Source organism: Myotis yumanensis, unplaced genomic scaffold (assembly GCF_028538775.1).
Source record: "Myotis yumanensis isolate MYYU_CA2020_CCGP unplaced genomic scaffold, mMyoYum1.0.hap1 SCAF_5, whole genome shotgun sequence".
Taxonomy (NCBI): domain Eukaryota; kingdom Metazoa; phylum Chordata; class Mammalia; order Chiroptera; family Vespertilionidae; genus Myotis; species Myotis yumanensis.
This window is the reverse complement of record NW_027223756.1, coordinates 93987876-94010118: the sequence shown is the minus strand read 5'-3', so window position 1 is coordinate 94010118 and position 22243 is coordinate 93987876. Positions and strand designations below refer to the sequence as shown.

General features: G+C 42.2%; 1 protein-coding gene across 4 annotated transcripts in view; it reads right to left on the bottom strand.

The window, feature by feature from the left end:
- The window catches only part of PPP3CC (protein phosphatase 3 catalytic subunit gamma), a 101550-nt gene extending 86979 nt beyond the window's left edge, over window positions 1–14571 (bottom strand). For all 4 annotated transcript variants that reach the window (XM_070416572.1, XM_070416574.1, XM_070416573.1 and 1 more), the window contains exon 1: window positions 14284–14571. In XM_070416572.1, the coding sequence (XP_070272673.1) occupies window positions 14284–14332 (49 nt within the window). In that variant the 5' untranslated portion in view covers window positions 14333–14571. The remainder of the gene's footprint in view (window positions 1–14283) is intronic.
- Window positions 14572–22243: the final 7672 nt, after the last annotated feature.

Genomic DNA, 22243 nt, shown 5'->3' with positions numbered 1-22243 from the left:
CGTCACTGAAGCAAGCAAGCCTCCTGTTAGCTTCAAGCTGCCTGGCTGCTGGATGCCATCTTGGTTGGCAGTTAATTTGCATATCGCCCTGATTAGCCAATGGGAAGGGTAGCGGAGGTATGGCTAATTACCATTTTTCTCTATTATTAGATAAGATATAATCTGGCCTGACTAATGTTGCTAAAAGGTGGCAGGTTCGATTCCCAGTTAAGGCACATACCCAGGTTGTGGGTTCCATCTACTGGTTTGAGTGAATGTGGGAGGCAACCAATCAATGTGTCACAGGCATGTGCCCTTGATTGGAATCAAACCTGGGATTTCAGTCCACAGGCTTATGCTCTATCCACTGAGTCAGACCAGCTCGGGCAAGCTTTCAGTTTTTCATTGAGTATGTTGGCTGTGGGCCTGTCATATATGGCCATTGTTAGTTGAGTTACATTGCTTCTATACCTAGTCTGTTGACTGACTTTATCATGAAAGGATGTTGTATTTCATCAAATACTTTTTCTGCATATATCGAGATGATCATATGATTTTTATCTTTCAGTATATTAATGTGATGCATCATATTTATTGACTAGAGGCCCAGTGCACAAATTTGTGCATGGGTGCAGTCCAGTAGGCCAACCCCAATGGGGGTCCATCAGGCTGGGTCGGTAGGGGGAAGGGGCCGCAGGTGGTTGGCTGGCCCCGCCCCCAATCAGGGTGTTGGGGGCTTCTTGGGGGCTGGGTTAATCAGGGCCCAGATCAGGCTGGTTGGCTGCCGCAGTGCATGTCATAGCCACTGGTTGTTCTGTCATTCTAGTCGCTGGGCTTTTATATATACAGACTAGAGGCCCAGTGCACAAATTTTTGGGGGGGGGGCTGTCCCTCAGCCTGGCCTGTGCCCTCTCGCAGTCTGGGACCCCTTGAGGGATGACCACCTGCTGGTTTAGGCCTGCTTCCTGGGGAATTGGGCCTAAGCTGGCATTCAGACATCACTCTGGCAGCCCGGGAGCCCTCAAGGGATGTCCACTTGCCAGCGGGAAGCAGGCCTAAGCTGCAGTCAGACATCCTTAGTGCTGCTGAGAAAGTGGGAGAGGCTCCAACCACCACCACTGTACTGGCAGCGGTCAGCCTGGCTTGTGGCTGAGCAGAGGTCCCCCTGTGGGAGCGCACTGACCACCAGGGGGCAGCTCCTGTATTGAGCGTCTGCCCCCTGGTGGTCAGTGTGCCTCATAGTGACCAGTCATTCCCAGTCTTTCTGCTGTTAGGGTCAGTTTGCATATTACCCTTTAATTATATAGGATAGAGGCCTGGTGCACGGGTGGGGGCCAGCTGGTTTTCCCTGAAGGGTGTCCCGGATCAGGGTGGGGGTCCCACTGGGGTGCCTGGCCAGCTTGGGTAAGGGGCTGATGGATATTTGCAGGCTGGTCAAGCCCCCCCAGTGGGGACCCTCACCCCATGGAGGTTTGGTCAGCCTGGGTGAGGGGCTGATGGCTGTTTCCAGGCTGGCCGCACCCCCTTTACAGTGGGGGTCCCCACTGGGCGGCCTGGCCAGTCTGGGTGAGGGACTGATGGCCGTTTTCAGGCTGGCCAGGCCCCCCGGCGACGTAAGCTCCCAGCCTCTCCTTTTTTTCTTTTATATTGGGATTTATTTACCTTCTATAATTGAAACTTTGTTGCCTTCAGTGGAGCTGAGCCGGCTCCTGCTCGCTCCAGCTCCGTGGCCACGGCTGGCTGAAAGCAGGTATCTGGGGTTTATTTATCTTCTATAATTGAAACTTTGTTGCCTTCAGTGGAGCTCAGAGCTAGCCGGGAAGCTTGGCTTCCTCCATCACTGGAGCAACCAAGGCTCCTGCTCGCTTCAGCTCTGTGGCTGCCAGCCGCCATCTTGGTTGGGTTAATTTGCATATAGTTGCTCTGATTGGCTGGTGGGCATGGCTTAAGGTGTAGCGAAGGTACAGTCAAATTTGCATGTTTGTCTTTTATTAGATTAGATACTTGTATGTTGAACCATCCTTATATTCCAGGGATAAACATGGTGAATGATCCTTTTAATGTACTGTTGAATTAGCTTACTAATATTTTGTTGAGAATTTTTGCATCTATATTCATCAAGAATATTGGTCTGTTGCCCTACCCAGTGTGGTAAGAGTGTAGGCCTGTGCACCAAAGGGTCTCAGGTTCGATTCCTGGTCAAGGAAGTGTACCTGTGTTGCAGGTTCAATCCCTGACCCCAGTTGGGGCATGTGCAGGAGGCAACCAATCAATGTGTCTCTCACATCAACATTTCTCTCTCTCTTGCGCTCCAATAAAATTTTTTTTAAATAAAAATGTATTTCATATATTTTTTTCATTGACTGATTAAAGTTCTTATATATTCTGGGTATATGTCCTTTACCAGATACTTTTCCCCCCCTTAATCTTCTTTATTTATATACACATACAATTCAATGAGTTTTTACAATCATTAGAACAGAACTGACTGTATAGCAATTGTTTACTTTCTTTTTGAAAACAGAGAAACCTAATTTCTTTAGGGAAATGATGGAACCACCATAATTTAACTGTTTTCTTACAATTGAATGGTTAGACTATCTTTTTAAAATTTTTATTGATTTTAGAGAGAGAGAGGAAGGGGGAAAGGGAGAAATATTGATGAGAGAGAAACATCAATTGTTTGCCTCCTGCACACAACCCAACCGGGGATAGAACCTGCAAACTAGGTATGTGCCCCCACTGGGAATATGAGACAATGCTCCAACTGAGCCACAATGGCTGGGTTGGTTAGACTATTTTTTAAACTTTTATTTCGTATTATAAATTATACTATAGTGAACATTCTTATGTCTTTGTCTAAATCTGATTATTTCTCTATGATAGATTTTGAGACCTTTTATTTACTAATTATCTATTGCTGTATAACAAATTAACCCAAAACTCAATGGCTTAAAACAATAATTATCTCTCACAGGTTCTTTGGACCATAAATTCAGACAGTAGAAACAGTGGGGCTGGCTTGTCTCTGCTCCATGATGTCTTGGGCCTCCCCTGGACACACGACAGCCAGTGCCTGGGATTATATGAAAGCCCACTCACTCACTTGCCTAGGGGTTAATGTGGCTGTAGGCTGAGACTTAGCTCAGGTTTCAGATGAGAACATCTATGTGTGGCCTCCTCATGTGACTGAGCTTCCTCCACCATAGTGACTGAGTTCCAAGGACATGTACCTTAAGAGAAAGCCAGAGGAACCTGTATCCTATTTATATCGTAGCCTCAGAAGTCACACTGCATCATTTCCACCACACTCTGTTGGTTGGAACAATCACAAGCCTGCCCCCGTTCAAGGGGAGAGGAAATAGATTCCACCTATTGATGTAAACTGGCAAAATTCTGTGAGAGCATGTGAGACTAGAAATAATGCTGTGGCCATTTCTTGAAAATAGAATCTGTCAATGTTTTCTTTACAGTGGTTCTCAACCTTCTGGCCCTTTAAATACAGTTCCTCATGTTGTGACCCAACCATAAAATTATTTTCATTGCTACTTCATAACTGTAATGTTGCTACTGTTATGAATCGTAATGTAAATATGATATGCAGGATGGTCTTAGGTGACCCCTGTGAAAGGGTCGTTCGACTGCCAAAGGGGTCTCGACCCACAGATTGCGAACTACTGATTTAGAAGGAACAAAAGCCAATTCATCAATGCCTCTAACAATACCTTTAAATCAGAGCCCATTTTAAATGGGCCATTCCATATTTTCCAAGCTATTATAAAATAATGTCTATTAACTTACTACAGAAAAAACATTAAAGTAGATTATTCTTCAATGTTTCAAAATAATTTAGGATGCCACATTAGAAGTTGTATATACTAAGTATTTTCTGTTTTTCCAGTTATCAAAACAAAACAGGAACTCACGATTTTTTCTACAAAATAAAAAGGGATAAAAATGCAAAAAACTATTAATCTAAAGCATATATTTTAGAAATATTTGATTCAAAATAAAATGTAGTTTCCATTGGAAAATGAATAGCAACTACTGATTATTATAGCTCTTAACTTCTAACTAAAATACATCCTATATAATAAAAGGCTAATATGAAAATCGACCGAATGGTGGAACGACCGGTCACTATGACATACACTGACTACCAGGGGCAGATGCTCAACGCAGAAGCTGCCCCCTGGTGGTCAGTGCACTCCCACAGGGGGAGCGCCGCTCAGCCAGAAGCCAGGCTCATGCCTGGCGAGTGCAGCGGCGGTGGTGGGAGCCTCTCCCGCCTCTGCAGCAGCACTAAGGATGTCCAACTGCCGGCTTACATCCCCCGAGGGCTCCCAGACTGAAAGAGGGTGCAGGTCAGGCTGAGGGAACCCCTCCCCCCACGAGTGCACAATTTCATACACCGGGCCTCTAGTATGAAAATAAGAGAACAAAATGAAAGTTCTCACCATAAAAACTGTAAATGATTGACAATACCTCACCAGGAGCGGGCCTAAGCCATCAGTTGGACATCTCCCAAGGGCTCCCAGACTGCGAGAGGGCACAGGCCAAGCTGAGAGACTGCCCCCCACCCCACCCCCGGTGCATAAATTTCATGCACCGGGCCCCTAACAATTTATAACTTTCTGGAAGTTAGATTACCCAGGTGGCAGGAATTTCTAAAACCCCAGAATGTATCTCTTATTCAACCTTTAACTGTAACAATGTCTTTCAGTTATACTGACTTTGAAGGATTTACACCCTTTCAAATATATGGAAAGACAGGGGAATGTGAATGCATAGTATCAGATATGTCTTTGCTTATCTAGGAATACAGAGAATAATTTTGTTTTAAAATAAATGTCTGTATTAATATGCTGTTAGCTAATGCTATGGTAGTAATCATTTTTCAAAATATATGTATTAAATCAACACATTGTACACCTTAAACTTACACAATGTTATATATGAGGTATATCTCAATAAAGCTGGGAGTGGGGGAGAAATTTGTTTGTGTCAAGATGTGAAAGAATACAGTGAAAGACAAATTCAATAGGTACAATAAGGGTAGAAGTTCTGAGAATAAGCACACTTTATTTGTCGGGTTTGTTATAGCTATAAAATAATAAATTTCAAGGGAGAAATAAAATATGTAAAATTTTTTACAAAATTGGTCAAATGTGAGAGGTTTATCATAATAAAGGCTTTTACAGATCCTTTTAATGCAAATTCTTTCATGAATAATAACCAAATTGAGTAAAACCAGAATTTTACTTTCCATAAAAGAGCAGTTATTCTGTGCCCAGATAAAACATTTCCTAACTCATCAAAATATTCTTTTAATTCTCTGTGCTTTTTAACATATTCAAAAACCTTTTTTTTTTAAGTTTCTTACTTTTGGAAAAATGTTAACATTCCTAATAATCACTGCCACTTATTGCTGTGCTTTTAAAGATACTGATATTGCCTGTAGCTATTTCTTACCTTTGAATAATCATAACATATCACTTGACATTTGTCTTGATTTCGTCCTTCTCCACATTCAGAATGATGAAACTGTTAAGATGTTTCTCACACCTACAATATCTTTGGGTTTATACTAACACAAAGGTAACACAAAGATTTTACCTTATTTTACCTTAAGGTAAATCTTTTACCTTATTAAAAATATTTTTAAAGGATTATAGAAACTATTAATTTTGTTTGGCATTCTCTAACTTTTAATTAACTCAAAAATATTGTGAGAAATCTTTGCTTTATTAAAATTGAGTTAAAAGAAAACAAAAACAAACTTAATACCTAAAATGGGAAGTTCTGCCTTCTTAAGCTAATCATGTGTAAGTAAAATGTATTTAAAAATATGCTCCAATGTTTATGTATTTTTCAGGTTAAAAGAAATATACATTCATATACAAAGATGACACAATAGCTGTCTACAAAAAGATTTTATCTCTACATTTAAATAAGCTTGTATTGTATGAAATTCATAGGACAAATCAAAGGACTGGAGATTTGTCTGTCAATGGTCCTCTATTCCTAACATTCTCAATTTTAGAATAATCAGTGACTAACTCCTTACAAAGCCTATTATATACTTTACTTTTTTTAAAGTTGACTTTAAGTATATATATTTGTATACTTATATATATACATATTTATATATTTATACATACTTATATATTTAAAGAGAGGTAGGGAAAAAGAGAGAGAGATAGAAACATCAATGATGAGAGAGAATTATTGATCAGCTGCCTCATGCAAGCCCCCTACTGGGAATCAAGCTTGCAACCCCGGCATGTGCCCTGACTAGGAATGGAACTGTGACCTCCCGGTTCATGGGTTGATGCTCAACCACTGAGTCACACTGGCTGGGCTGATTATATACTTTAATAGAGGATTCCACTCTCTTCCATTCTTAGAATGATGGTTAATAAAACAAGTTAACTAAAGCCTATAGAACAACATGCACAAGTAGTTTCTGTTTCTTCCTTACATTCACCTAAAATTCCCAGCTATTATCTAAAGGTCAGAAATTGAGCCTTGTGGGGACCTATCAGAAGAACTTCTATACAGGTACATATCATACATTCATAACTATTGATACTACAAAGAATTAATTATGTATGTTGCTGACATCATTGCTATGGACAGAGATTTTGGCTGAGCCAGGATTTCCAGAACTGTTTTGGTCTAAAAGCAGAAGGCAATGTAAATAGACTGTTTACATCCAATATTATCAAAACACATCCTCCTAGATGCCAGAAGCCACTGACTACCATGCACGTTGCATGATTTGCCCTTTATTCTCTATTTTCTTCTTTCTATCTGCTGGCTCAAGATTCTAGACTATAAACACCCTGTCCTTTATTCTTAGTACTACTAAGACCTTCATCCTTGACAATCACCAAATATAGGACTAATTTTTCAGACATTGACAAAGGTGAATAATCTGTATTAAAGGGGGAAAACTACTTGGATACCAAAGGAAAATCTAAATAGATATGGGATTTATGGACATTATTTCAAACTTTAATAATAATTCTTGTTCAAGGTTTTGTTTGTTGCACATGCCGTGTGTGTGTGTGTGTGTGTGTGTGTGTAGTCAGCCATTATCATGCCAGATGATTCAATAAACGATTATCTAAGAAAAAGAACAAAATGGACTGGTGCTTATGGAAGTCCAAATTATTGCTATCAAAGACTTGATAAACATTCATAACCTATCTAATAATGGCTTAGATCTTGATTGATCACTTCCCCTAAATGGTAACTCCTCCAGCTTAGTTAACAAATGATCAGAAGCAGACTGAGAACTGAAACAGAAACCACAGATTGCTCACAAATGCTCAGAAAAACACTGACTTGTAAAACAGATAAACTGAAGCAACCAAACCACAATGTGCATTATAGACTACCTACACGCAAACCTTTAATATCAGCTTATTATGTTCCAATATCATAGACACAATGAACTAACAGTAACTCCTCAGGGATTCACGCGTACTGAAGATAACATCAACTGTTCCAGTAACTCACCTAAATTACATATTCTATCCAATCCTGCCCAAACTACTAATCTCTACCCCAAAACCACTCACTGACTAACCTCAGATCCTGAAACCTGACATTTTTCTAACTTCATGTTTAAGCTCCACAAGTGATTCTTGTTAGTAACCAGAACTGAGAAATCATCCTTCTACCCAAGCATGTCAAACTCGCAGCCAGCAGACCATATGCTGGCCATGAGTTTGATATGCTTGTTAATCTACACCTATATATATATCCATCTAAGAAAGCTTTCAGTGCTCACAAATTGCTAACACATTTTAACCTAGCTTTTTACCATTAGTCAGTTGCTATTTGATTACCTATATTTCAATAAAAGTTATTTTACAATGCTTCCAACTTAGAAGAAAAAACCCTAATCAAACCAGGTTTGCACGTGATTCAAAACAATAACCAAATTATAAAACTGGCGGGGAAAGGGGATGGGTGTGGCAACAAAGGAGCAGTAACACAAGAGTCTTGTGGTGATGGTATAGTTGATTATCTTGATTGTGGTGGTAAGTGACACAAGACTAAACATGTGAAATTGCAGAGCTACACAAACACATACATATACACCCGAGTTAGTGAAACTTGAATAAGCTGTATGAATTATGCCAATTTCTTGGTTTTGGTATAGTATGGTGATGTGTGGGATGTTGACACTGTGGAGGTCAGAGACCTAGGGGAGGGTGTATAAGACTTCCCTGTACATTTCTTTGCAACATCCTATAAATGTATAATTAGGAAAATAAAAATTTGACAAATTTTTAAATTAAGTTTATAAATATAAAGTACAAGGAAGAAATTCTGCAGTCTTTTCACATCAAATTCAATTAAGTATGCTGGTACAATATATACATCTTCTACATAAATGACACATATTTTCAGGTAAACATGCCTAACATCTGATGCAGATCTACATAAAAGAGGAAGGCCACGTTGGTGATGACCACGTTAATCCTGCAGTAAGTATGAAAAAAAAAACACCTTAAAACTATTCTATTAGATTATTTGTGTGGTCTTGCCTTTATGGGACACTAGGATTTACCTAAATAGTTATCTCTGTTCACTGCAAGTAACTCTGCTTTCATTCCTATTTTAAGCCAGCAAGCCTGCCCTACTTTTGCAGACTTATTTCCTAATCTACTCACCTGCTTTTCCAATCATGAACCAGTTAAACACCACCGAAGAGGTATTATATATTATTACTGAAAGTCATGTGTACCTTTCATATTCTTTCATAACCTATTAAACAAGTAATTTTATTTCAATCATCTCTCCTAGCTCTTTGAGATCATTCTTCTGTTCTCCTAGAATCAATTAAGTAATAACCACTATCAGTGACAGTCTGACAAGAGTAACTTTACAGGGACATCACGTTTTCAATAAAACAGTGAAAAAATAACCAATTTGCTTTCATAGGCAAAACTCCCTTTTACTCTGGCCATTCATTAAAACCATCCTCTTTTATTTTGAAAGCCTTAGATAACAAGAATAAAATGTACCTAGGCATACACACAAAAACACACATCTCTTTAGGCCACTGATCTACAGTCAAAGCTTAAACTTGAAAGGATTATCAATGTAGAGTAAGGGAACAAACATTTCACACCAGATATAGTCTACAGCTTAGGCATTTGCTCTTCCTAGTGGTATTAGTCATAGGAGCTCCATAGTTCTAAATTTCTGTTACATTTTTATATGCTATACTGAGTACTTTTCAGGACAGTATTTAAACTTCTAAGTATAACCAGAAACATTTGCCCGTAGTAGGAACGCAACAAATATTTATGATACCTGATTTTCAAAATTCTATCTATCCTACAGAAAAGGAAATTTTGACCATTTTTTAATTAAGCATTTTAGGTTTAAATCCTTTCAAAAACTAAGGAGACTAGGATTGGAAAATATAAACTCTTAAACCTTCATTTCACACATGCCACTTAAAGTCAAACAGATCTGTCATCAAATCTCACCAAGACTGAAGATTAACTCATTTAAAAAGAATAGTTAATATTTATTAAGCATTCAGTGGGCACTATGCTAAGCACTTTACATGTAATATGAAATATTATCTTTAAATTCTAAAGTAGGTACTGTTATCTCCCATTTAAACCTGAAGCAAGGAAAATAAATAAGGTCACAGCTAGTAATTAGCAGAGCTTGTGCTCTTTCCTACATTGTCTTTCATAAAATAAGCTTTTATGCTTTTACTTAAACATTTACTAAGCACCTATATGTTAGGCACTGAATTGAACATTAAGAACACACAGTGCTGGAACCGGTTTGGCTCAGTGGATAGAGCGTCGGCCTGCGGACTGAAGAGTCCCAGGTTCGATTCTGGTCAGGGGCATGTACCTGGGACACATCCCCAGTGGGAGATGTGCAGGAGGCGGCTGATCGATGTTTCTCTCTCATCGATGTTTCTAACTCTCTGTCTCTCTCCCTTCCTCTCTGTGAAAAGTCAATGAAATATATTTAAAAAAAAAAAAAAAAGAACACACAGTTTGTAATTTTGAAGAGAACAGTTTAGTGTTAAAGGACATAAAAAATATTTAAAGTAAAGCAATCAGATTGCTCATGGGAGCATATAACAGGCAATACCTAATCCTGATGATGATGACGACGATGATGATAGTGGCTAACATGAGCACTTACTATGTACTACCACTGTACTTTGTGGAGTTTATTTAATCCTTACATCTACCCTGTAAATTAGGCTTTATTATCCCTCTTCCTCAGGTAGGAAAACTGAGATTTAAAAAAGATTTAAGTGAGCTGTCCTACTGTGAGAGGTAGAACTTGAATCCAGAGACATGTCTAACTTCAAAGCCCATGTTCTAAAACCATTACTCTATATAGCCTCCTAGTAAAAGAGAAAGACTTCTCAAGACTAAATCTTGAAAGTGGCTAAATCCTGAAAGATAAAGAAACTCAGGGTACCCCCCCAAAAAATGTATACACACTTTTAACAGCTACAACTCAATTGATGTTTCTTTCTTTTCAGATTTAATCCATTGGAACTAGTAATTATTCAAAGTGTGTATACATTTTGGGGGGACACCCTGTAGAGACTAATCAAGCTGGGGGCAAGATTCTACACAGAAGTAATGCATACAGCCCCTTCATATACATAAAACAACATGGCATTCTAGGGAAATACAAGTATTAATAAAGTAGGTTTGGGAATGGAGGTATGAAAATGAAGAAGAGAAAGTAATACAGCAGTCCCCCTTCACCCACGGTTTCACATTCCTTGGTTTCAGTTACCTGTGGTCAACCAGAGTTCAAAAACATTAAATGAAAAATTCCAGAAAATAACAATTCACAAGTTTTAAATTGTGCGCCATTCTGAGCAGCATGATGAAATCTTGCGCTATCCCACTCAGTCCCACCCAGGGGATGTGAATCTGCCTTTTGTTCAGCATCTCCACACAGCAGACATTCCCCATCCACTTGTCACTTAGCAGCCATCTTGGTTATAAAGCCACTGTGTTCAACTAACTCTTGCTTTACTTAATAATGACTCCAAAGTGCAAGAGTGGTGATACTGGCAATTCAGATATGCTAAAGAGAAGCCATAAGTGCATCCTGTAAGTGGAAAGGTGAAATTCTCCACCTAATAAAGAAAAATCAGATGTTGAGGTTGCTAAGATCTATAGTAAGAACAAATCTCCTATCCATGAAACTGTGAAAGAAAAAGAAGTTCATGCTAGTTTTACTGTAGCACCTCAAACTCAAAATTATGGCCACAGTGCATGGTAAGTGCTTAGTTTAGATGGAAAAGGCATGAAATTTGTGGTGGAAGAGTTGAACAGAAAATATGTTTCAAATGACAGCATCGTGTTGCACCAGAAAGTATGGTGCCTACACGTAGGCTTCTGCAAGAGATCCCCTGAAACAAGTGGCACGAAGTCATTTACTGCAAGTAAGGATGGTTAGTTATACAGATTCAAGAACAGGTTTGGACAGCAGTAAAACTAGGTTTTCTGACCACCAGTCCAGTCCTTCATTTTAGTTAAGTTGTTATTTAAAGGACCCATACAAATCACTCCCTCCTACCTACTCTTCTCTAAAATTTGCTCAAACAAAACAATTAAGTAGACTTTAAAGTTAACAGGAAATGACAGAACCAAAAACAACTGGGGTGTGGTCTCACCTCAGAGAAAGATTTCTAGCTGTGAATAAATGCAGACAACCGGGCCAGACAAGACAACAGTCAGATCAGGATTTAGTGACATGCGTAACACAATGGGCCTATATATGTCTTAGAACAAGAGTACTTCAAACTCCGGAAAACACAGAAAAAAGGCAACGTAAGTCCCCAACAAGCCACAGTTCTGTGATCAAGTTCTTATGCTGAAGTTTTTATAGACAAGTTAAATCCACACATTGTAAGGGCCTGAAATAATTTGTTTCATTTATTTAAGAGTAATCTTGTAAAGTATACAACATGTGGTAATTTATAATTTCACCAAAAAACAAATTTGAATCATACAGACTATGAGGGTGTTCACTTAACTGTGAGCCTGCCTAGCCAGCACCTGCTTTTTTTTTTTTTTTTTTAAATATATTTTATTGATTTTTTACAGAGAGGAAGGGAGAGGGATAGAGAGTTAGAAACATCGATGAGAGAGAAACATCGATCAGCTGCCTCCTGCACATTCCCTACTGGGGATGTGCCCGCAACCAAGGTACATGCCCTTGACCGGAATCGAACCTGGGACCCTTGAGTCTGCAGGTCGACGCTCTATCCACTGAGCCAAACCGGCTAGGGCCAGCACCTGCTTTTTAAAAAATATATATTTTTATTGATTTCAGAGAGGAAGGGAGGAGAGAGAGATAGAAACATCAATGCTGAGAGAGGATCACTGATCAGCTGCCTCCTGCACGCCCCCTACTGGGGATCGAGCCCACAACCTGAGCATGTGCCCTTGACCGGAATCAAACCCGGGACCTTCCAGTCTGCAGTCCAACGCTCTATCCACTGACCCAAACCAGCTAGGGTGCACCTGCATTTTAACAGCATTTTATTTTACTTCACTTCTATATTTAAGGGTCTGAACGGTTCATTTAAAATTTCCTTTATGACTTATGTCATGTCACATCCCATTTATTCTGACTTGCTACACAATTCCGATTTATCTGGTTTCCCACCTACTTCAGTTTAGAAGTGGCAGATTAGAAGAGCATATTTTGACAAAACAGTACTGGACTAGATGAACGAAAAACAGACAAAAGCACTCAACTGGTAGAGCAGTGAGGAGTCATTTTAGTACAGGAGGAAACTGCCAACACCCTTATACAGCAGACTGCACCGGCCATATTAACAGCACAGGACAGAAATTCATGTACATAACAATGACCTTGATTTATCAAAAAGGACTATCTTTAGTATATTCTGATTTTAAGAGACAGTTATATACTCTTTATGGGTTACCTGTTATAAAAGCTGACATCAAAATGGCCAAAATAATTTAGCAGCTAAAGGACTGTCGGTTATATGAACAATTCATTTAAATCCCTAATGATACCAGACAAACGCTGAGTAAATAATCTCAAAAATACCATTATATTTACTAAATGTTATACAGTGTGGATAATAACATCTGTGATCAACACTTACAATGCGGACCTTTTAGGAGGGAAAACTAAGTTAGACACGAAACTTACATAGTGTAGACAATATTTATGATGCTTAATGTTTTTAGAGGGAAAATACTTAGTTCAACACTAAAATTCTCCCCCTTCACTGACCATTCCATAGGCTTTTCCACCTTAAAAAAAATGTATTGTCTTTAATCTTGGTTTGCTCTCTCCTTCTAATTACCAAAATGAAAAAATAAAAGTATTTTAACAGTTTTCCCCATGGACAGCTAACCCCTTCATCCAGAGGCCACTAACACAGCTGGCCTAGGTATATTCCCTTCTTACAAAACAGGGTTCTCAAACGGATTGTTAAAACCCAGAGAGAAGAGTTGCGCCTAAGTCTCCGGCCAAACAAAGGAATGCACACACTGGTGTGTCTAAGCAGCATCCTCAGGTTAAGGCAGAAACTACTGCAGCCTACAGCCCGGCAAGTACCAGCAAGGCGCCCTTCGGTTCATGGTGGCGATCTGAATCAGAGAGCATCTCTCTATGGCCAGAAGCAAAAAAACAACAACACACCAACATCATGTCAAGAGATCTGTAAGCCCCTCCAAACACCATACAATGGCTTTATTTGTCTTTATTTCACCACACCGTTTCTTTTCCCAGCAGCAGTGACTCGTGGTGATCCGGACAAAGTGGGCAAAAGGTACCAGGTGTGCGTCCTAACACGGGGGGAAGGGGCGAGCTGCTTGCTCCCCAAGAAGGGGAGCGGCCGAGAAAGACCTGACCTGGAAGATCTACGGAACCCGCTCCCCACATCACCCTGGATGGCTTTCCCGCATCACAGACTAAAAAGGAGGAATAGTTCCTTTTTTAAAAGATGGGACCCAGGCCCTTTGGGTTGACGGGAGAAGACGTCCCCACCCCACCTGGCAGTCCCGCTAGCTCCGCGTCTAGGTGCAGCCGAAAACGCCGGCGGCCCCAGCGGGCAGCCCCGTGGGGATCCCGGCCTCTCGCCCCACACCCCCTCCCTGTCCCCCTCCCGGACAGCGCAGCCAGGGCCGCCGCCGCCCTCCCGCTCCCCCTCCGCCGCGCCCTCCCTCCGACCCCGAACCGCCGCCCGGCCCAGGGCTCTTTCCCAGCGGGTCTCTGAGGGAGGCCCAGCCCGCCAGGCACCTTTGATGACGCGTTCGGTGGTGGAGAGGCGGAAGTTCCCCCCGGCCATGGTCCCCTCGGCCTCCGCCCGGCGCCGGGAGCCCACCGGCGTGCGCCTCCGCCTGCGTCCCGGGGTCTCGGCTCCAGGGGCTGGTCAGCCCGCCGCGCCGCGGCCCAGGTTCTTCCGGGCGGCCCAGGCACCAGAAGGAAGCGGCCGCGGCCAGTCAGCCTCGCACCCCGCCGACAGGACGCCGGCCCACTGGCCGCTCCTTCCTGAGGAGCTAGCCGAGTCGCGAGCGCCCGCGACCGCGGTTTAGACAGGCTGCCCAGCCCGCGTGTGCGCACGCGCGCTCCCGCTGTCGCTCTCCAACTTCCCGGCGGCCCGCGCGCGCCGCCGCGCCGAGCCCGGTGCGCGGCCCGCTCGGCCGGCGCTGCTCCTCGCCTCGGCCCGCGCTGCCGCTCGGGGCCCCGCAGTCCCTCACCTCGGGCCCCGCGGTCCCCCGAGGCCGGCGCCCTGCGCACGGGCGCTTCCTTCCTCTCCGGCTTCCGACCGCGGTTTCCCTCCTCCGCCCGCGTCCTCTGGCTGACTCCGCGGCCGGCAGCACCGCACCCTTGCCCGAGGTCCTGCTCGGAAAGGCCCGGCCACGCAGCGGCCACCTTGTGACCCGGCCGGAGCGAACGTGGAGCCGCGAATTCCCGTCGCCCTGGGGTCCCCTTACGGGGGGCCCTTTCCTCTGGGTGCGCTGCCCGCTCGGCTGGAGGCGTTCTGGGCTCGTCCCCGCTCCCCCCGGCTTGTCCTTCCCCTTCCCCAAGCCCCCGAGGCCCCCGGTTTAACTTCTCGCGTGGTTGAGGGCAGTTAGTACAATAGGGAGGAAGCCGCGTCCCTCCCGGCTCCAATGGGGGGCGCGCCGGAGACTTCCCTCCGGGGTGGACGCGACCTTCGCCGAGGCGCGCGGGCGCCGGGCCCGGGCCCCGGAGACGGGACTCACCTCCTTCCGCGCCGGCGGCTGGCGCGGTGTCTGCCGGCCCCGCTCTTGTTCACTGAGCAACCCGAGGGGCCGGTCTCCCCCGAGACCCTTATCCGGCTCCTCGCTAGGTTAAAACGGACCCTTTCTTTCCTTAAACTGTAAGCCTAGGGTAGACACTGTCTGTCTTGGACTGTCCTCCCTCCCCGGGTATAGTGCCTGGCAAAGTCAGATGTGTTTTGATTTTAGAACATTGAAACTGAGATCCAAGGGTGTATATGCAAATTATAGGCAAACCAAATTATAGGTTAACGGTCCCTACGGTGGCCAGTAAGACGTCATAAATGCTATGAGCCTTTAAATTGCATGAAAATGTAAATATTCGGTACCTTAAGTGCACTAGCCACATGCTCAATAATTACCTGTGGCTGGCGACATGGTAAAATAGGACATTGCCATCGTAGCAGGACATTCTTCAGGACAGCTCTTAGCCAAAAGATTATAGGGGTTAAGCCCAAGTCTGCATCACTGTAGACTTCCGTATTGGGGAGGTATAGCCTGGAACCAGACCCTGAGTTATGCCTTGGAGTTTTGACCCAAGGCCCTTCATGACCCCCCTAGCAAGGCAGGGGCACTTGAGGAACTGAATAGAATTTGGTTCTCTTTTCTTGACTTCAGGTTTCCAACCAAGAGAATTATTTAGCTATCCTGAGGAAGTTCTTCGTTTAAGAAGCAACCAGATCTCCACACCTTCATCAAACAGCAGGTCTCTAAAGATCAAAAATAAGCAGCATAATAGATGCTAAAATTCATCTGGAAGAACATAAACAGGATAGCTACAAACAAAAAGGTTTAAAAAACATTGCAACCAGTGTGTTCATCAAATTGGTGAGCCTGATTCTCTTTCCTTTTACTTCCTGCAATGGTCAGAATTGACCAAATATTTGAAATCACCTAGATTCACGTTTAATTGGCATTTCTATTAATTTCTTCAAATCTAACATCTAATAGGGCTTGTGAGACTTCATATATTTCCTTATGAAACTCCCTAAGCACTTCAGAAACCTTAATTAATGACCAGCTCTTCTGAGAAATAATTATGAATGCTTTTAATTTAACAAAAGCACAGGGAATCCTAGTTTCTACTAGGCTTCAGTTTCTATTTTTACGAAGCCATTAAATGCTAAACTTCTGTTTCAAATGCAGGCAAGAGAACTGTAGAATATTTTTTAAACTAGAGTAAAATGAGCATTTCTAAAGTAGCTACACAGAACAAAAGTTATTTTATAGTATATAATCTAATTTTATATGAAAAGCACTACATAAAATGTTTTTATTAGTAACACATATTGTATGGACATCATACAATATATTATATTTTACTCATATGTTCCCATGAGTGCCTTTAATTTTGATTAAATTACCTTGGCATGGACCCCATCCCCTGTAGTCTTTTTTTTTTTCCTTTTCAAAATAATTGACTTTAGTGGAGAGAAGGGAGAGGGAGGTGGTTGTAGCCAGGTCAACACCATTCTTTACAGAAGACAAAGGTGTCAATTGAAAGGTCTCACCTGACTTACCATCTTAATTCACTATTCCAGTGGCTTGTATGATGAAATGGAACGATAGGATATATTGGGTATGGAGAGTTAAGGATGGGCATGGAAGGGGCCAAGAGAAATATGCTGTTTAAGGATATTTAGATAGCTACATGAAGCATACATCCCCAATTTTTAGGATCTGGGAACCTCACTGTACCCCCGACAGTCTTAAGGTCTAAAAAAAAAAAAAAAAAAAAGAACAAATCCAGATTTAAAATATATATATTTGTTGTAATTGGAAGAACATGGCCCAAAACAACATTCTACCAATAATAGCCTGATATCAAATTGACACTTGTAAGGAAAAAATGCTAATAAAAGTTCTGCTGACTGATAAATATATATATCTATGGGTTGATATTCAGGCCATTTAGGGGATAGTGCATAAACTTCTTAACGGTGTGCTATCCCTTCCTTGAACTTCCTGGGAAACCCCACTGTTATAAGAACTGTGACAAAGACTGGGGAGCCCCAAAGCTGCCACCACTCCCTATTACTTTTGTCCACATTATTACAAAGCAGGAGAAAATGGTGGCAGTCGTTCCTGGCTCCATAATACAGTACAGTCTAGGAGAAGAGAATTTAATAGCCCTCTCATTCCAGCATTCCCCAGGCAAGATGCCACAGGTAAAGGCACTAGCATTCATCAAGTTACTTGGGCCAAAAATGTAGTGGGGAGAAGTGGGAGAAGGTTCTTTTCCTCACATATCATATCCTGTCAACTGACTCCCCCTACAGTCCATTTTCCATCCAACAGAGCTTTCTGATTTGTCATTCCTCAGCTGCAAACCCTCAGATGTCTCAAGACGCCTGTCTATTTCTTTGACCTCAGCTCAGATCTCTTCCCCTCTGCCCGGTACAGCTCAGGTACAGTGCCTGGTCTACACCCTGTATACTGTAATTTATATACACTGGCCTCACACAGACCAAGCTTATTTCTATCCCAGAGCTCTTGCACTTGCTATCACTTTTGCTTGGAACATTCTTCTCCTAGATCTTCCCAAAGCTCCCTCATTACTTATAGCTCAGCTCAAACGCCTTCTCCCGAGAGAAGCCTTCCCTATCCACCTACAGCACTCCCACCACTCTCTACCCCATTACCCTAAGTAATGTATCTGTAGCACTTTTTTCTTTGTGTCTATCCTCACTCCTTAAGGGGCGAACCTTTGTCTGATTCACCAGCGTTGTGCTGTACCTGTCACGAAGTTGAAACTCAATTTATTGAATGAATATCATGAATATCATACTCTTGTCTGCACCAGAGGTTCTTAACCTATGGTGCAAAGGTTTCAAATCATTTCCTCCCCATCCTGCTCACAGCTGTAAATGAAATTAAGGTTTTGAGAATATTTAGAAGTGCTTTGGGATGTGTCTGAGAAACGTGTGGGAAAGCATGTATTTTCCAGATTCTCAAAGGAATCCAAACAAAAATATTAATTACCACTGGTATAGAATTTTACTTTATAAAGCACTTATACATGTAATTCTTATTACACTTATAGAGATAGGTAGTATGGAAGTGATTATTTCTACCTCATAAATAAGGACACTGAGGTGCAGAGAGGTTAAACATATTATCAGACTTCACACAGCCAGTCAATGGTGGAATTGCCACAAATGCATTCTTTTGGACTCAAGATCCTGTGCTTTTTCACCTACAACCCTGGGCTAGTAAGTTTGCATTCTTTCATTCTTTTTTTCGTTAATCCTTGCCCAAGGATAATTTTTCCATTGATTATTAGAGAGTGGGAGGAAGGGGGAGAGAGAGAGAGAAACATTGATGTGAGAAGGGCACATCGATCAGGTGCCTCTTACACGTGCCCCGACCTGGGTGTGGGTTCAATCTGTAACTCAGGTATTTGCCTTTGACTGGCATGCGAACCCACAATCCTTTGGTGCAAGGGCCAATGCTCTACCACTAAGCCACACCAATGAGGGCTGCATTCATTCTTACTTACTTTCAAAGGTACCAAACTTAAACTTTTCTAAGAACTTCCTTATTTAAACTTGATTATTAAGACTGCCTTAACATTTCCAATGGGGAAAAAAATCAGCTAAATCAAGGCAGTTTTCAAGCAAAAACATTTTTAAATACTTATTATTGATTTTTTTGAGAGAGAGAGGAAGAGAGAGGGAGAGAGGGTATATGTATATGTGTGAAAGAGAGAGAGACAGACAGACATCATGAGAAACATTGATTGGCTGCCTCCTGCACACTCCCCACTGGGATAGAGTCTGCAACCAGGAATCAAACCAGCGATCTTGCTGTGCATGGGATGATACTCAACCAACTGAGCCACACCGGCCAGTGCATGCAAAATTTTAATGTATAAACCAAGGAATGCAAAATAGTTTTCTATGAGGCTAAGTAGAGTATAACTAGGAAAATAGATTTACATAAATAAATATAGCACACCCTAAATCTGAATGAAAACAATGTTGAAATCTCTACTGTTTAGATTTTATCTACCCTTTTATTTATTTATTTAAAAATATATTTTATTGATTTTTTACAGAGAGGAAGGGAGAAGGATAGAGAGTTAGAAACATCGATGAGAGAGAGAAACATCGATCAGCTGCCTCCTGCACACTCCCCACTGGGTATGTGCCCGCAACCAAGGTACATGCCACCGGCCGGAATCGAACCCAGGACCCCTGAGTCCGCAGGCCGATGCTCTATCCACTGAGCCAATCCGGTCAGGGCTACCCTTTTAGTTAGGATACATAATTGAATCATCTAAACTGAAAAAGCAATTTAATTTTTTAAAATCAGTTTTTCCAAAAAAGAAAAATCTAGACTTAATTTCTCTTCTGCTCATGTGACTTTCAAAAGAAGGGGATGGGGAGGACTTTATTTTGAAAACTACTACAAAATGTTTAAAGTGTGTGAATTTGGTAGCATGAGATATTTAATTTTGAGGGCCATGTCGATAGAATACAACGAAACACTGGCCTCAAATGAGCTTGTTTTATTAACCTCAAGAAGTTATAGAGAGTATGCCATTCTGGGAGGATACAGATCAAAGAGACTTTTCCCTTCCTTACTAGCATCTATAATTAAAGACCTAATCCTTTATCTTAAGGGGAAAAGGACTCCTTTACTGAATTAGTTGCTTTCCTTCCCCTTAAAATCCACAAGGTTAACACGTTTTGTAAAAAAAAAAAAAAAATTCATCTAACGGACTTGGGTGTCATTCTTAAATTTTAATGCATTTAAAAATAGCTAAGCATCGTGCTTGCGGGCATTCAGAGTCTTACTACCCTGAGTACACTCTCTACTGCACCAAGTGGCAATATGTAGGCCCAGCTCCAAGTACAGTGTAGGCGGCAAACAGGATAACCTTGAAGACCTTGGCAGTTGTGGAAGGAAGATGGATGAATTCACCAATTCCCAGGTGGGCGTTCAGCTAGCAGCAGCCGTATAGTGATAGTAGACAGCAACAACCAATGTACCCAGTTTTATCCAATGAGGGCCTGTTCAAGTTCCACTTCGGGGTCTGAGGGCACTCACCTGGGCAGCTTCAGCGCTCACAGGTGTGGCAGGGGACACCAGTGGAGACATCATTGTGGCAGACAATACCTCTGGGTCAGCATCCTTTCCCCTGAGGGCAAGTTCAAGACCAAGATTAGAGCGGAAAGCCTCCTGGGCCCCAAAGGAGTGAACCTAGACCTGGTTGGCCATCTTGGGGGATTTGGGGGCCACTGATGGCTGGGCCTCATTTTGTGGTTGTGAATGATGAGAATGAGATTGTAGTGATGGATTTACATAATCACTCATTGGAGATGTACAGTGCCAGTAGTTCCTCTTCAAGTCTGGTTTCCATGGCGAGGGCAATGAGCAGTTGTGGCCTCCAATGGGAACATCCTGTAGCTTACCTGGGCAACAGCCACATCTAGGTATCCAGGAGCTCTGGCTCCTTCCTGTCCTATATCAACACATCTGCAGAGCCATAGGGCCTGGCACTGACCTCGGATGGCCACATGATGGTGGCCAATGCTGGGAACTTCTTTAAGACCTATGCTATCTCCAGTAGCTGCACAGGGGCCCTGCCTCGCTCATACAGGGACAGACCTAGGGTGATTGGACAAGAGGGTGTGGCCAGGAGGTGAGCCAGACCTGGCATCACTAAATGTGGGCTGTGGACATTGGTGCACCAGTGCCTTCCTCTTCAGCATCTCCCACAACCAGGGTTGCAACTTATTTTATTTTATTTTATTTTATTTTTTTTTATTTTTCGCTTAAAGTATTACAAAGGGTATTACATAAATGTCCTTTTTTTCCCCCCCGCCCTTGACAAACCCCTACCCTCCCTTACCCCCCAGTGTCTTATGTCCATTAGTTATGCTTATATGCATGCATACAAGTCCTTCGGTTGATCTCTTACTCCCCTCCCTCCTGCCCCCCAACTCTCTCTGGCCTTCCCACTGCAGTTTGACAATCAGTTTGAGGCAGCTCTGCCTCTGTATCTATTATTGTTCAAAAGTTTGTAATGGTCTTTATTACCCATGAATGAGTGAGATCATGTGGTATTTTTCCTTCATTGACTGGCTTGTTTCACTTAGCATAATGCTCTCCAGTTCCATCCATGATGTTGCAAATGGTAGGAGTTCCTTCTTTTTAACAGCAGCATAGTATTCCATCGTGTAGATGTACCACAGTTTTCTAATCCATTCATCTACTGATGGGCACTTAGGCTGTTTCCAGATCTTAGCTATGGTGAATTGTGCTGCTATGAACATCTGGTTACATATATCCTTTCTGATAGGTGTTTCTGGTTTCTTGGGATATATTCCTAGTAGTGGGATCACAGGGTCAAATGGGAGTTCCATTTCCAATTTTTTGAGGAACCTCCATACTGCCTTCCATAGTGGCTGCACCAGTCTGCATTCCCACCAGCAGTGCACAAGTGTTCCTTTTTCTCCACATCCTCTCCAGCACTTGTCGTTTGTTGATTTGTTGATGATGGCCATTCTGACAGGTGTGAGATGGTACCTCATTGTTGTTTTGATTTGCATCTCTCGGATGATTAGTGACTTTGAGCATGTTTTCATATGCCTCTTGGCTTTCTGAATGTCCTCTTTTGAAAGGTGTCTATTTAGATCCTTTGCCCATTTTTTGATTGGATTGTTTATCTTCTTTTTGTTAAGTTGTATGAGTTCCCTATAAATTTTGGAGATTAAGCCCTTATCAGATATGACGTTGGCAAATATGTTTTCCCAAGAGGTGGGTTTTCTTGTTGTTTTGTTGATGGTTTCTTTTGCTGTGCAGAAGCTTTTTATTTTGATGTAGTCCCATTTGTTCAGTTTCTCTTTAGTTTCAACTGCCCTAGGAGCTGTATCAGTGAAGAAATTGTTTTGGCATAAGTCTGAGATTTTGTTGCCTTTGTATTCTTCTAGAATTTTTATGGTTTCCTG